This window comes from Pseudophryne corroboree, chromosome 4 (assembly GCF_028390025.1).
Source record: "Pseudophryne corroboree isolate aPseCor3 chromosome 4, aPseCor3.hap2, whole genome shotgun sequence".
Taxonomy (NCBI): Eukaryota; Metazoa; Chordata; class Amphibia; order Anura; family Myobatrachidae; genus Pseudophryne; species Pseudophryne corroboree.
Window position 1 is genome coordinate 201,265,989 of NC_086447.1, and position 14,365 is coordinate 201,280,353.

General features: G+C 48.9%; 1 protein-coding gene across 9 annotated transcripts in view; it reads right to left on the reverse strand.

Moving 5' to 3' along the window:
* SNED1 (sushi, nidogen and EGF like domains 1) overlaps nt 1-14,365 on the reverse strand; it is a 233,832-nt gene that overhangs the window by 28,206 nt on the left and 191,261 nt on the right. For all 9 annotated transcript variants that reach the window (XM_063915762.1, XM_063915763.1, XM_063915765.1 and 6 more), the window contains 7 exons: nt 8,680-8,967; nt 7,983-8,163; nt 7,742-7,854; nt 5,925-6,203; nt 5,689-5,827; nt 5,099-5,181; nt 4,917-5,015 (listed from right to left, as the gene is read on the reverse strand). In XM_063915762.1, coding sequence (XP_063771832.1) covers nt 4,917-5,015; nt 5,099-5,181; nt 5,689-5,827; nt 5,925-6,203; nt 7,742-7,854; nt 7,983-8,163; nt 8,680-8,967 — 1,182 coding nt within the window. The remainder of the gene's footprint in view (nt 1-4,916; nt 5,016-5,098; nt 5,182-5,688; nt 5,828-5,924; nt 6,204-7,741; nt 7,855-7,982; nt 8,164-8,679; nt 8,968-14,365) is intronic.

Here is a 14,365-nt window from a genome sequence, read left to right on the forward strand (position 1 = left end):
GGAGCACCCAGCTTGTTGGGTGCATACAGGATAAACAGCGAGTCAGATTTTCTGACTCCAGCCGTCCTGGAAACTTATATTTTCAGGGCCCTGACTACGTCCAGCAACTTGGAGTCCTCCAAGCCCTAGTAGCCGCAGGTACCACAATAGGCTGGTTCAAGTGAAACGCTGAAACCACCTTAGGGAGAAATTGAGGACGAGTCCTCAATTCTGCCCTGTCCGTATGAAAAATTAGGTAAGGGCTTTTATAGGATAAAGCCGCCAATTCTGAGACACGCCTGGCTGAAGCCAGGGCCAACAGCATTACCACTTTCCATGTGAGATATTTTAAGTCCACAGTGGTGAGTGGTTCAACCAATGTGATTTTAGGAACCCCAAAACTACATTGAGATCCCAAGGTGCCACTGGAGGCACAAAAGGAGGCTGTATATGCAGTACCCCCTTGACAAACGTCTGAACTTCAGGAAATGAAGCCAGTTCTTTCTGGAAGAAAATCGACAGGGCCGAAATTTGAACCTTAATGGACCCCAATTTTAGGCCCATAGACACTCCTGTTTACAGGAAATGCAGGAATCGACCTAATTGAAATTCCTCCATCGGGGCCTTACTGGCCTCGCACCACGCAACATATTTTCGCCAAATGCGGTGATAATGCTGGCTTGACCAGGGTAGGGATGACTTCATCCGGAATGCCTTTTTCCTTCAGGATCCGGCGTTCAACCGCCATGCCGTCAAACGCAGCCGCGGTAAGTCTTGGAATAGACAGGGTCCTTGCTGGAGCAGGTCCCTTCTTAGAGGTAGAGGCCACGGGTCCTCCGTGAGCATCTCTTGAAGTTCCGGGTACCAAGTCCTTCTTGGCCAAACCGGAGCCACGAGTATAGTTCTTACTCCCCTCCGTCTTATAATTCTCAGTACTTTTGGTATGAGAGGAAGAGGAGGGAACACATACACTGACTGGTACACCCACAGTGTTACCAGAGCGTCTACAGCTATTGCCTGAGGGTCCCTTGACCTGGCACAATACCTGTCCAATTTTTTGTTTAGGCGGGACGCCATCATGTCCACCTTTGGTTTTTCCCAATGGTTTACAATCATGTGGAAGACTTCTGGGTGAAGTCCCCACTCTCCCAGGTGGAGGTCGTGCCTGCTGAGGAAGTCTGCTTCCCAGTTGTCCACTCCCGGAATGAACACTGCTGACAGTGCTATCACATGATTTTCCGCCCAGCGAAAAATCCTTGCAGCTTCTGCCATTGCCCTCCTGCTTCTTGTGCCGCCCTGTCTGTTTACGTGGGCGACTGCCGTGATATTGTCCGACAGGATCAGCACCGGCTGACCTTGAAGCAGAGGTATTGCTTGGCTTAGGGCATTGTAAATGGCCCTTAGCTCCAAAATATTTATGTGAAGTGATGTCTCCAGGCTTGACCACAAGCCCTGGAAATTTTTTCCCTGTGTGACTGCTCCCCAGCCTCTCAGGCTGGCATCCGTGGTCACCAGGACCCAGTCCTGAATGCCGAATCTGCGGCCCTCTAGAAGATGAGCACTCTGCAACCACCACAGGAGAGACACCCTTGTCTTTGGTGACAGGGTTATCCGCTGATGCATCTGAAGATGCGATCCGGACCATTTGTCCAGCAGGTCCCACTGGAAAGTTCTTGCGTGAAATCTGCTGAATGGAATTTCTTCGTAGGAAGCCACCATTTTTCCCAGGACCCTTGTGCACCACTGACACTTGGCCTGGTTTTAGGAGGTTTCTGACTAGTTCGGATAACCCCCTGGCTTTCTCCTCCGGGAGAAAACACCTTTTTCCGGACTGTGTCCAGGATCATCCCTAGGAATAGAAGGCGTGTCGTCGGGATCAGCTGCGATTTTGGAATATTGAGAATCCAACCGTGCTGCCGCAGCACTATCTGAGATAGTGCTACCCCGACTTCCAACTGTTCCCTGGATCTTGCCCTTATCAGGAGATCGTCCAAGTAAGGGATAACTAAAACTCCCTTCTTTCGAAGGAGTATCATCATTTCGGCCATTACCTTGGTAAAGACCCGGGGTGCCGTGGACAATCCAATCGGCAGCGTCTGAAACTGATAGTGACAGTTCTGTACCACAAACCTGAGGTACCCTTGGAGAAGGGTAAATTGGGACATGTAGGTAAGCATCTTTGATGTCCAGAGAGACCATATAGTCCCCTTCTTCCAGGTTTGCAATCACTGCTCTGAGTGACTCCATCTTGAATTTGAACCTTTGTATGTAAGTGTTCAAAGATTTTAGATTTAAAAATGGTCTTACCGAGCCGTCCGGCTTCGGTACCACAATAGTGTGGAATAGTACCCCTTTCCCTGTTGCAGGAGGGGTATCTTGATTATCACCTGCTGGGAATACAGCCTGTGAATGGCTTGCAATACTGTCTCCCTGTCTGAGGGAGACGTCGGTAAAGCAGACTTTATGAAACGGCGAGGGGGAGACGTCTCGAATTTCTTGAGACGGGCCCCCACCGTGCCTGAGACCGCTTGTAAAGCCCCAGCGTCATGCTGAGGACTTTGCGGAGGCGGGAGAGGGCTTTTGTTCCTGGGAATTGGCTGTTTGCTGCAGCCTTTTTCCTCTCCCTCTGCCCCGGGGCAGAAATGAGGCGCCTTTTGCCCGCTTGTCCTTATGGGGCCGAAAGGACTGCGCCTGATAATACGGCGTCTTCTTAGGTTGAGAAGCTACCTGGGGTAAAAATGTGGATTTTCCAGTGGCCACCAGGTCTGTTAGACCTACCCCAAATAACTCCTCCCTTTTATAAGGCGATACTTCCATATGCCTTTTGGAATCATCATCACCTGACCACTGTCTTGTCCATAACCCTCTTCTGGCAGAAATGGACAGCGCACTTACTCTTGATGCCAGTCGGCAAATATCCCTCTGTGCATCACGCATATATAGAAAAGCATCTTTTAAATGCTCTATAGTTAGTAATATACTGTCCCTATCTAGGGTATCAATATTGTCAGTCAGGGAATCCGACCAAGCCACCCCAGCACTGCACATCCAGGCTGAGGCGATTGCTGGTCGCAGTATCACACCCGTGTGAGTGTATATACATTTTAGGATATTTTACTGCTTTCTGTCAGCAGGTTCCTTAAGGGCGGCCGTATCCGGGGACGGTAGTGCCACCTGTTTAGACAAGCGTGTGAGCGCTTTATTCACCCTAAGGGGTGTTTCCCAACGTGCCCTATCCTCTGGCGGGAAGGGGTATGATGCTAATAACTTTTTAGGAATTAACAGTTTTTATCGGGGGAAACCCACACATCATCACACACTTCATTTAATTCCTCAGATGCAGGAAAAACTACAGGCAGTTTTTTCTCACCCAACCTAATACCCTTTTTAGTGGTACTGGTATTATCAGAAATGTGTAAAAACATTTTCCATAGCCTCAATCATGTAACGTGTGGCCCTACTGGAAGTCACATTCATCTCTTAATCGTCGCCACTGGAGTCAGTATCCGTGTCGGCGTCTGTATCTGCCATCTGCGGTAACGGGCGTTTTAGAGCCCCAGATGGCTTTTGAGACACCTGGACAGGCACAGGCTGAGTCGCCGGCTGTCTCATGTCATCAATCTTTTGTAAAGAGCTGACACTGTCACATAATTCCTTCCATAAGCTCATCCACTCAGGTGTCGACTCCCTAGGGGGTGACATCTCTGTTACAGGCAATTGCTCCGCCTCCACCTCATTTTCCTCCTCATACATGTCGACACAACGTACCGACACACAGCACACACACAGGGAATGCTCTGATAGAGGACAGGACCCCACTAGCCCTTTGGGGAGACAGAGGGAGAGTATGCCAGCACACACCAGAGCGCTATATATATATATACAGGGATAACCTTATATAAGTGTTTTTCCCCTTATAGCTGCTGTATTGTTATACTGCGCCTAATTAGTGCCCCCCTCTCTTTTTTAACCCCTTTCTGTAGTGTAGTAACTGCAGGGGAGAGCCAGGGAGCTTCCCTCCAACGGAGCTGTGAGAGAAAATGGCGCCAGTGTGCTGAGGAGATAGGCTCCGCCCCCTTCTCGGCTGCCTTTTCTCCCGTTTTTCTGTGGAATCTGGCAGGGGTTAAAATTCATCCATATAGCCCTGGGGGCTATATGTGATGTATTTTCGCCAGCCAAGGTGTTTTTATTGCTGCTTAGGGCGCCCCCCCCTAGCGCCCTGCACCCTCAGTGACCGAAGTGTGAAGTGTGCTGAGGAGCAATGGCGCACAGCTGCAGTGCTGTGCGCTACCTTGTTGAAGACAGGACGTCTTCTGCCGCCAATTTTCCGGACCTCTTCTGCCTTCTGGCTCTGTAAGGGGGCCGGCGGCGCGGCTCTGGGACCCATCCAAGCTGGGCCTGTGATCGTCCCTCTGGAGCTAATGTCCAGTAGCCTAAGAAGCCCAATCCACTCTGCACGCAGGTGAGTTCGCTTCTTCTCCCCTTAGTCCCTCGATGCAGTGAGCCTGTTGCCAGCAGGTCTCACTGAAAATAAAAAACCTAAAACTAAACTTTCACTAAGAAGCTCAGGAGAGCCCCTAGTGTGCACCCTTCTCGGCCGGGCACAAAAATCTAACTGAGGCTTGGAGGAGGGTCATAGGGGGAGGAGCCAGTGCACACCAGGTAGTCCTAAAGCTTTACTTTTGTGCCCAGTCTCCTGCGGAGCCGCTATTCCCCATGGTCCTTACGGAGTTCCCAGCATCCACTAGGACGTCAGAGAAATGAACAGGAAGAAGAAGAAACCGGATCCCTGACTACTCAATTAGGTAGCTGAGAATCCTGTAAAACTGATGTAGTAACCACCACTATAAATAAACATGTTGTATATATGGACTCTGTTTTATATAAAGGACCTTCATTGTGTTTCACTGCTCATATAAGTTCAGCCTGCCACGTACCATCTCTATTGCTCTGGTCAGGGTCTTGCAGGTTCAGTGCTTGTCTCATAGGGATGGGCGACTCTTCTGTATTCTCAATTCTGATTGGAGCCTCAGGTTCTGAAACCCATCAGCAAAATAAATAAGGTGCAAGTGCAGTGTGAATATGTCCCCCTTGCTGGCACTGTACGAATCGCACTCACCTTTTGTAATGTTGATGGATTTATTTTTATGGAAACTGAACCTGGCAGTAATACGCCTTCGTCCGTCTGTTAGCTCTGTGAATCTGTAATGAGAAAAAAAGGGGAAAGAACGGTCTCAGGCAGTGATGGGAAACCGGCATACCAACAGCCAGCTGTGGATCTCTAGATTTTCAACTGTGGACGCCAGCTAATTCCTGATTTATGCCATTCTGATCACCTGTTCCCGGCTTTATGGCCCAATAACTTAACTTGCAGACTTATTTGATACTGTATAAGAGCTGGGGTAACGTGTAGTTCAGTGGGTTATAAAACAGAAAATATGGCCACAACACAGGGTCATCTGTGTCATGTGGTGCCGGTTCCAGCCTTATGCCTAACTTTCAAAAGCTGGTGGAAAATCTGGTCACATGAAACGTATGGTTTTAACTACTAACTAAGATTAAGGGTTATATGCTGTCCTTTCAAAGGTTGGAAGCCTGCAACATGCAGCTCTTGCAGCATATTAGGTTTCCCATCATTGGTCTAAGGCAAAGATTGTATTTAATCCAAAGCAGAATGAGCTAGAAGATGACAAAACAATGTTTATTTACTTGTGGGCTTGTGGAGTCTCAGCAGGGGGAGGGCCCCTTTCAGTTAGCATCCGAACTTCTGGAGGAGTTTGTGGAGGAGGTCTATTCCTTAAAATCCTGGGAGGGGGCCAGCGGCGCTCCTGAGGTCCCTCCCTCTGCACTGCAGGATACACAGCAAATAATAGTACATGCACCACAAAAATTGTGATTATATAAATGGCTGTCACACAAAATAACCCCACTCCAAATTTCCTTACAGGTCTGTATTCGCAGGGTCTTGGAATCACTATTCACAGGGCCTTGTGGAGTATTGCGCAGAGCAGTCACTGTAATCCGGTATCTCTGGCTGGGTTGGAGATCTCGCACAGTGTACGATGTCATCTGTCCTACAGGTACATAGCGGCTCTTAGTGCTGTGATTGTGCGTCACATTGAATATGTAGCCGTCAACTGAGCCAGCTCGGGGAGTGTCCCAGTTCAGGTGCACAGTGCTGGTTGTGACAAGCACGGCCGAGAGGTTACTGGGGGGAAGTGGGCCTAGTGAGGGAGAGACTGGAAGTTATCATTAGAAATACGTGTCATAATTGTACATGCTGATCTAGATACACAGACACTAGAATATTTACCCAGAATCACTTCATATACTCCTAACACCACAGTCCCTGCTCTTAGTGCACCAAAAGCCTAGATATTTTGGGCCTGATATGACCATTTGTGGAGAGTATCTTGGGCCTTATTCAGTATGGATTGCATCTGAGATACGATCGCATATTCCGAAATAACGGTCCAGTGCTCATGCGCAGGGCATGCACTGCGCGTACCCAGGCAGGGAGATGTGATCGCATTTCAGTAATGCGAACACCTCTGCCTGATTGACAGGCAAAGGCGGTTGGAGGAGGCAACGTGGCATTGCAGGGGCGCGGCGTCTGGGACACGGCGGATCTGGGCCTTTTTCGGGGTGGCTGCATGATGTCACACATGGCCGCTGCGACAGGAATCATGGCTGCTCTGCGCCTGCCTTCACAGCCAGGCTGCGCAGGAAGGGGACATCCCTTATTTTGCGGGGACAGCGATGCGATTGATTGCTGTCGCCTTTTGCATGCTGGACAGCCTTGTCCTGTGCTGGGCAGCCCCCAGCATGCGATTGTCAGCAGGTCCCTTGTGCGACTTCACACTGCGCATATGCTAAAAGTGAACACAAGCCAAATAAGGGTGAAGCAACGTTGTGTGCATTTCATCTGCATCTTGTGATCATAGGAGAAACTGGGTTCTTATAGGGAGTTCTCGCATAGGCAAACTTCGGGATGTAATTAATATACCGGCTGTCGGGTTCCCGGCATTCAGGATCCCGACAGCCGGTCGGAATAACAATCGCTCCCCAGTATTCCCATTCAGTTGGTGGGTCCACGCCACCACCAGAGGGAGAGTAGTACACCGGGTCTGAAGCGTGGCGAGCGAGGGGATTCGCTGTGCTTGCTGCCAGTATTATGGCTGGCGGGGTGCCGCTGACGGGATCCTGACAGGCGGCATCCCATCAGCCGGGATACCGTCTCCATCCCCAAAGTTTAATGAGAGTGTTTTCATGAATTGCCAGTTACAGATGTGTCCTCATACATCTAACCTCAATATGACACACAACTAAACTTGTATTGGAAGAAAGCTGCGGCTGCTACATTGTAGCACTTTGTCTACAGATTCAGAGACTCAGTTGCACACAGATATACAAGTGTCATACATCAAATTAATCAGCACAGTCTCCGGGTGCATCCTAGCTGTGTTGTATTTTTGGCAAAAAAGGACAGGGTGCGCTGAGAAGGGCTGTTTGGCGCGACTGCAGCAATGATGTATGAGGACACATCTGTATGCAGAGCTCAAGCTAACCTGGCTCCAGACGTATCTTTAGCACCAGGGCTTATTACTGAGAGTGCAGCTTCTATGATTACAAGTTTGTTTAGCCCACAAAATTGTGCCCTCCAGTGTTACAAGGCGATGGGTACACTTTCTGCATGACGTGCAAGTGTAATGTCCACAGTTTCTTAATTGTCCCCCATGCCAAGCACTGGTGGTGGTCTTACGTGTCCAAGCTACCAGGGGTGCACTGGGCAGACTCTCTGAAGGCGGGTTGCCAGGGTCAGAAATGCTTAAAGTGCTGATTAGAATGGTGTATTTCTCTCCAGGCTGCAAGTCTCTGTGGATATTAAAAAAAGCAATAATGGGAAACGTTCATATTTGCTGAATTACATATGTGATGGGATCATATAGCTATTATGCATGTAGAGTTCAGCACATAACGGATGTTGTCTTTCTCATGCTCACCTGAAAGTGTATTCTCCTGCTAGTGGCTCCTGCTCTGCTTGCTGTGTTCTGTCATTCAGGTGCTGCAGGGACAGCCGGACATGGGCCACAGATGTATGTTTGTGGGGGTTCAGTGACCAAGCAACAGTGATAGCGGAGTCTGTGGCAGCACTGATCCGTGGTCTGTCCACAACAGGTGGTCCTGTAGTGTCAAAGACACAGTATTGTCTATTATACAGAACAGGCAGCTGGAGACTCCTACACATGCAGTACTTCATCACTGCCCCAAAAAGAAGGAACCGCTATATACAATAACCAATCATTTTAAGAAGTGTTTCTAACCCTATATTTTGTATTTGATACTGCATACAGGGTATTATATACTTACAGTATGTTTATAATGTTAGTAACCATTCCGTAGGATTGCCTACTTGTTTGACTTACCCATAATCTGTTCATGTTCTCCCATGTTACTCTAATGAGACACAATAATTCTTACACAACTTAACAACTTGGTGGTGTACCTAGTGTTTCGGAATGTGTGTGACATTGTATGGTGTCAGCTTTTTGCCACTTGGGTCATTGCACAGAGGCATATCTTAATATTATACCTAGGGTATACTGGACATTACACTGTACTCAGCACAGGTAAGTACAGAGAAACTCTGAGGTTACCAGCCCTTTAAAAAAAATGTCCACGCCATATATAATGTCTTACTTGTGCGGGCAGAGATGGTAAGTGGGCGACTGATATCATTGTGGCGCAGGTTACGTTTCACAGTGACGATAGTGATGTTGTAGGGGCGCCCTGGGCTGAGACCTCGCAGCTCATGTTCTGTGTTACCCTTCTCCACAAAATCTGTACGTGAGGAGCCATCAGGGGCTGTGTAGCTCACGGCAAAACCATCTGACACTTGTCCAGACATATCCTCTGGGGGTGTCCAAAACACCCATACACTGCTCTCTCCCACAGCACCGAGAGACAAAGACAGAGGGGGCAGCAGATCTGCAGGGAGAATCAAATGTGTCTCAAATTATAACCAGACCAGACATTTTCTTCCATTCAGACTTCCCAATATGCATTGTATTACTACTGGTACAGACGTAGGGCCCAATTCAGACCTGATCGCTCGCTGGCTACTTTTTGCAGCGCTGCGATCAGATAGTCGCCGCCTATAGGGGAGAGTATTTTTGCATTGCAAGTGTGCGATCGCATGTGCAGCAGAGCAGTACAAAAAAATTTTGTGCAGTTTCTGAGTTGCCCAGAACTTACTCAGCCGCTGCGATCACTTCAGCCTGTCAGGTCCCGGAATTGACATCAGACACCCGCCCTGCAAACGCTTGGACACACCTGTATTTTTTCCAAACACTCCCAGAAAATGGTCAGTTGCCACCCACGAACGCCCTCTTCCTGTCAATCTCCTTGCGATCGGTTGTGCAAATGGATTCTTCGTAAAATCCATCGCTCAGCAACGAACCGCTTTGTCCCTCGTACGACGCGCCTGCACATTGCGGTACATACGCATTTCTGACCTGATCGCAGCACAGCGAAACAAATCTAGCGTGCGATCAGGTCTGAATGACTCCCATACTTATTTCCATTATGTAACACACAATAGGAATGTTATCATATAGCACCTGTTCTTATCCACAATCAAACACCCGGGGGTAGATTTACTAATAATCGTGTTTGGGCCAATTTGATGGGAGTTTAATCTCGATTTTTATCGGACGTATTTTACTGCAACTTTTTGAATCCATTTTCGGTAATTTACTAAGCTGCCGAGTTTTCTATTTTCGTATTTTCCGATGTCGATGGGATTCGTATTGTCGGGCAGTGTTTTACGGGAGTGATTAGTAAAACACTGCCAGACATAACACAATGATGTCCGGCCGGTTCAGTGAGATCCATGCAGGGCTTCATTGTGAAGTGTTTAAAGAGTTAAAAGTTTTAAAAAAAAAATTGTGTGTGGTCCCCCCTCCTAAGCATAACTAGCCTTGGGCTCTTTCAGCCAACCCTGGTTGCAAAAAATAAGAATTTACTTACCGATAATTCTATTTCTCGTAGTCCGTAGTGGATGCTGGGAACTCCGTAAGGACCATGGGGAATAGCGGCTCCGCAGGAGACTGGGCACAAAAGTAAAGCTTTAGGACTACCTGGTGTGCACTGGCTCCTCCCCCTATGACCCTCCTCCAAGCCTCAGTTAGGATACTGTGCCCGGACGAGCGTACACAATAAGGAAGGATTTTGAATCCCGGGTAAGACTCATACCAGCCACACCAATCACACCGTACAACTTGTGATCTGAACCCAGTTAACAGCATGATAACAGAGGAGCCTCTGGAAAGATGGCTCACAACAACAATAACCCGATTTAGTTAACAATAACTATGTACAAGTATTGCAGACAATCCGCACTTGGGATGGGCGCCCAGCATCCACTACGGACTACGAGAAATAGAATTATCGGTAAGTAAATTCTTATTTTCTCTGACGTCCTAGTGGATGCTGGGAACTCCGTAAGAACCATGGGGATTATACCAAAGCTCCCAAACGGGCGGGAGAGTGCGGATGACTCTGCAGCACCGAATGAGAGAACTCCAGGTCCTCCTCAGCCAGGGTATCAAATTTGTAGAATTTAGCAAACGTGTTTGCCCCTGACCAAGTAGCTGCTCGGCAAAGTTGTAAAGCCGAGACCCCTCCGGCAGCCGCCCAAGATGAGCCCACCTTCCTTGTGGAATGGGCTTTTACAGATTTTGGCTGTGGCAGGCCTGCCACAGAATGTGCAAGCTGAATTGTACTACAAATCCAACGAGCAATAGTCTGCTTAGAAGCATGAGCACCCAGCTTGTTGGGTGCATACAGGATAAACAGGGAGTCAGATTTTCTGACTCCAGCCGTCCTGGAAACATATATTTTCAGGGCCCTGACAACGTCCAGCAACTTGGAGTCCTCCAAGTCCCTAGTAGCCGCAGGTACCACAATAGGCTGGTTCAGGTGAAACGCTGAAACCACCTTAGGGAGAAATTGTGGACGAGTCCTCAATTCTGCCCTGTCCGTATGAAAAATCAGGTAAGGGCTTTTATAAGATAAAGCCGCCAATTCTGACACGCGCCTGGCCGAAACCAGGGCCAACAGCATGACCACTTTCCATGTGAGATATTTCAAATCCACAGATTTAAGCGGTTCAAACCAATGTGATTTTAGGAACCCCAAAACTACATTGAGATCCCAAGAGGCCACTGGAGGCACAAAAGGAGGCTGTATATGCAGCACCCCCTTGACAACGTCTGAACTTCAGGAACTGAAGCCAGTTCTTTCTGGAAGAAAATCGACAGGGCCGAAATCTGAACCTTAATGGATCCTAATTTTTAGGCCCATAGACACTCCTGTTTGCAGGAAATGCAGGAATCGACCCAGTTGAAATTCCTCCGTTGGGGCCTTCCTGGCCTCGCACCACGCAACATATTTCCGCCAAATGCGGTGATAATGCTTTGCGGTCACATCCTTCCTGGCTTTGATCAGGGTAGGAATGACTTCTTCCGGAATGCCTTTTTCCTTCAGGATCCGGCGTTCAACCGCCATGCCGTCAAACGCAGCCGCGGTAAGTCTTGGAACAGACAGGGTCCTTGCTGGAGCAGGTCCCTTCTTAGAGGTAGAGGCCACGGGTCCTCTGTGAGCATCTCTTGAAGTTCCGGGTACCAAGTCCTTCTTGGCCAATCCGGAGCCACGAGTATAGTTCTTACTCCTCTCAGTCTTATAATTCTCAGTACCTTGGGTATGAGAGGCAGAGGAGGGAAACACATACACTGACTGGTACACCCATGGTGTTACCAGAGCGTCCACAGCTATTGCCTGAGGGTCCCTTGACCTGGCGCAATACCTGTCCAATTTTTTGTTGAGGCGGGACGCCATCATGTCCACCTTTGGTTATTTCCAACGGTTTACAATCATGTGGAAGACTTCTGGGTGAAGTCCCCACTCTCCCGGGTGGAGGTCGTGCCTGCTGAGGAAGTCTGCTTCCCAGTTGTCCACTCCCGGAATGAACACTGCTGACAGTGCTATCACATGATTTTGCGCCCAGCGAAGAATCCTTGCAGCTTCTGCCATTGCCCTCCTGCTTCTTGTGCCGCCCTGTCTGTTCACGTGGGCGACTGCCGTGATGTTGTCCGACTGGATCAGCACCGGCTGACCTTGAAGCAGAGGTCTTGCTTGGCTTAGGGCATTGTAAATGGCCCTCAGCTCCAGGATATTTATGTGAAGTGATGTCTCCAGGCTTGACCACAAGCCCTGGAAATTTCTTCCCTGTGTGACTGCTCCCCAGCCTCGCAGGCTGGCATCCGTGGTCACCAGGACCCAGTCCTGAATGCCGAATCTGCGGCCCTCTAGAAGATGAGCACTCTGCAACCACCACAGGAGAGACACCCTTGTCTTTGATGACAGGGTTATCCGCTGATGCATCTGAAGATGCGATCCGGACCATTTGTCCAGCAGGTCCCACTGGAAAGTTCTTGCGTGGAATCTGCCGAAAGGGATTGCTTCGTAGGAAGCCACCATTTTTCCCAGGACCCTTGTGCATTGATGCACTGACACTTGGCCTGGTTTTAGGAGGTTTCTGACTAGTTCGGATAACTCCCTGGCTTTCTCCTCCGGGAGAAACACCTTTTTCTGGACTGTGTCCAAGATCATCCCTAGGAATAGAAGACGTGTCGTCGGGATCAGCTGCGATTTTGGAATATTGAGAATCCAACCGTGCTGCCGCAACACTACTTGAGATAGTGCTACCCCGACTACCAATTGTTCCCTGGATCTTGCCCTTATCAGGAGATCGTCCAAGTACGGGATAACTAAAACTCCCTTCCTTCGAAAGAGTATCATCATTTCGGCCATTACCTTGGTAAAGACCCGGGGTGCCGTGGACAAACCAAACGGCAGCGTCTGAAACTGATAGTGACAGTTCTGTACCACAAACCTGAGGTATTCTTGGTGAGAAGGGTAAATTGGGACATGGAGGTAAGCCTCCTTGATGTCCAAAGACACCATATAATCCCCTTCTTCCAAGTTCGCAATCACCGCTCTGAGTGACTCCATCTTGAATTTGAACCTGTGTATGTATTCAAGGATTTCAGATTTAAAATAGGTCTCACCGAGCCGTCCGGCTTCGGTACCACAAACAGCGTGGAATAATACCCCTGTCCCTGTTGCAGGAGGGGTATCTTGATTATCACCTGCTGGGAATACAGCTTGTGAATGGCTTCCAATACCGCCTCCCTGTCGGAGGGAGACGTCGGTAAAGCAGACTTTAGGGGAGTGCCTGAGTCCGCTTGTAAAGCCCCAGCGTCATGCTGAGGACTTGGCAGAAAACGGGAGAGGGCTTCTGTTCCTGGGAACTGGCTGTTTGCTGCAGCCTTTTTCCTCTCCCTCTGCCACGGGGCAGAAATGAGGAGCCTTTTGCCCGCTTGCCCTTATGGGGCCGAAAGGACTGCGCCTGATAATACGGCATCTTCTTATGTTGAGAGGCTACCTGGGGTAAAAATGTGGATTTCCCAGCAGTTGCCGTGGCCACCAGGTCTGATAGACCTACCCCAAATAACGCCTCCCCTTTGTAAGGCAATACTTCCATATGCCTTTTGGAATCAGCATCACCTGACCACTGCCTCGTCCATAACCCTCTTCTGGCAGAAATGGACAGCGCACTTACTCTTGATGCCAGTTGGCAAATATCCCTCTGTGCATCACGCATATATAGAAATGCATCTTTCAAATGCTCTATAGTCAGTAATATACTGTCCCTATCTAGGGTATCAATATTGTCAGTCAGGGAATCCGACCAAGCCACCCCAGCACTGCACATCCAGGCTGAGGCGATTGCTGGTCGCAGTATAACACCCGTGTGAGTGTATATACATTTTAGGATATTCTCCTGCTTTCTGTCAGCAGGTTCCTTAAGGGCGGCCCTATCAGGAGACGGTAGTGCCACCTGTTTTGACAAACGTGTGAGTGCTTTATCCACCTTAGGGGGTGTTTCCCAACATGCCCTATCCTCTGGCGGGAAGGGGTATGATGCTAATAACCTTTTAGGAATTATCAGTTTTTTATCGGGGGAAACCCACGCTTCATCACACACTTCATTTAATTCCTCAGATGCAGGAAAAACTACAGGCAGTTTTTTCTCACCAAACATAATACCCTTTTTAGTGGTACTTGTATTATCAGAAATATGTAAAACATTTTTCATAGCATCAATCATGTAACGTGTGGCCCTACTGGAAGTCACATTCGTCTCTTCATCGTCGACACTGGAGTCAGTATCCGTGTCGGCGTCTGTATCTGCCATCTGAGGTAACGGGCGTTTTAGAGCCCCTGATGGCTTTTGAGACGCCTAGACAGGCACGAGCTGAGT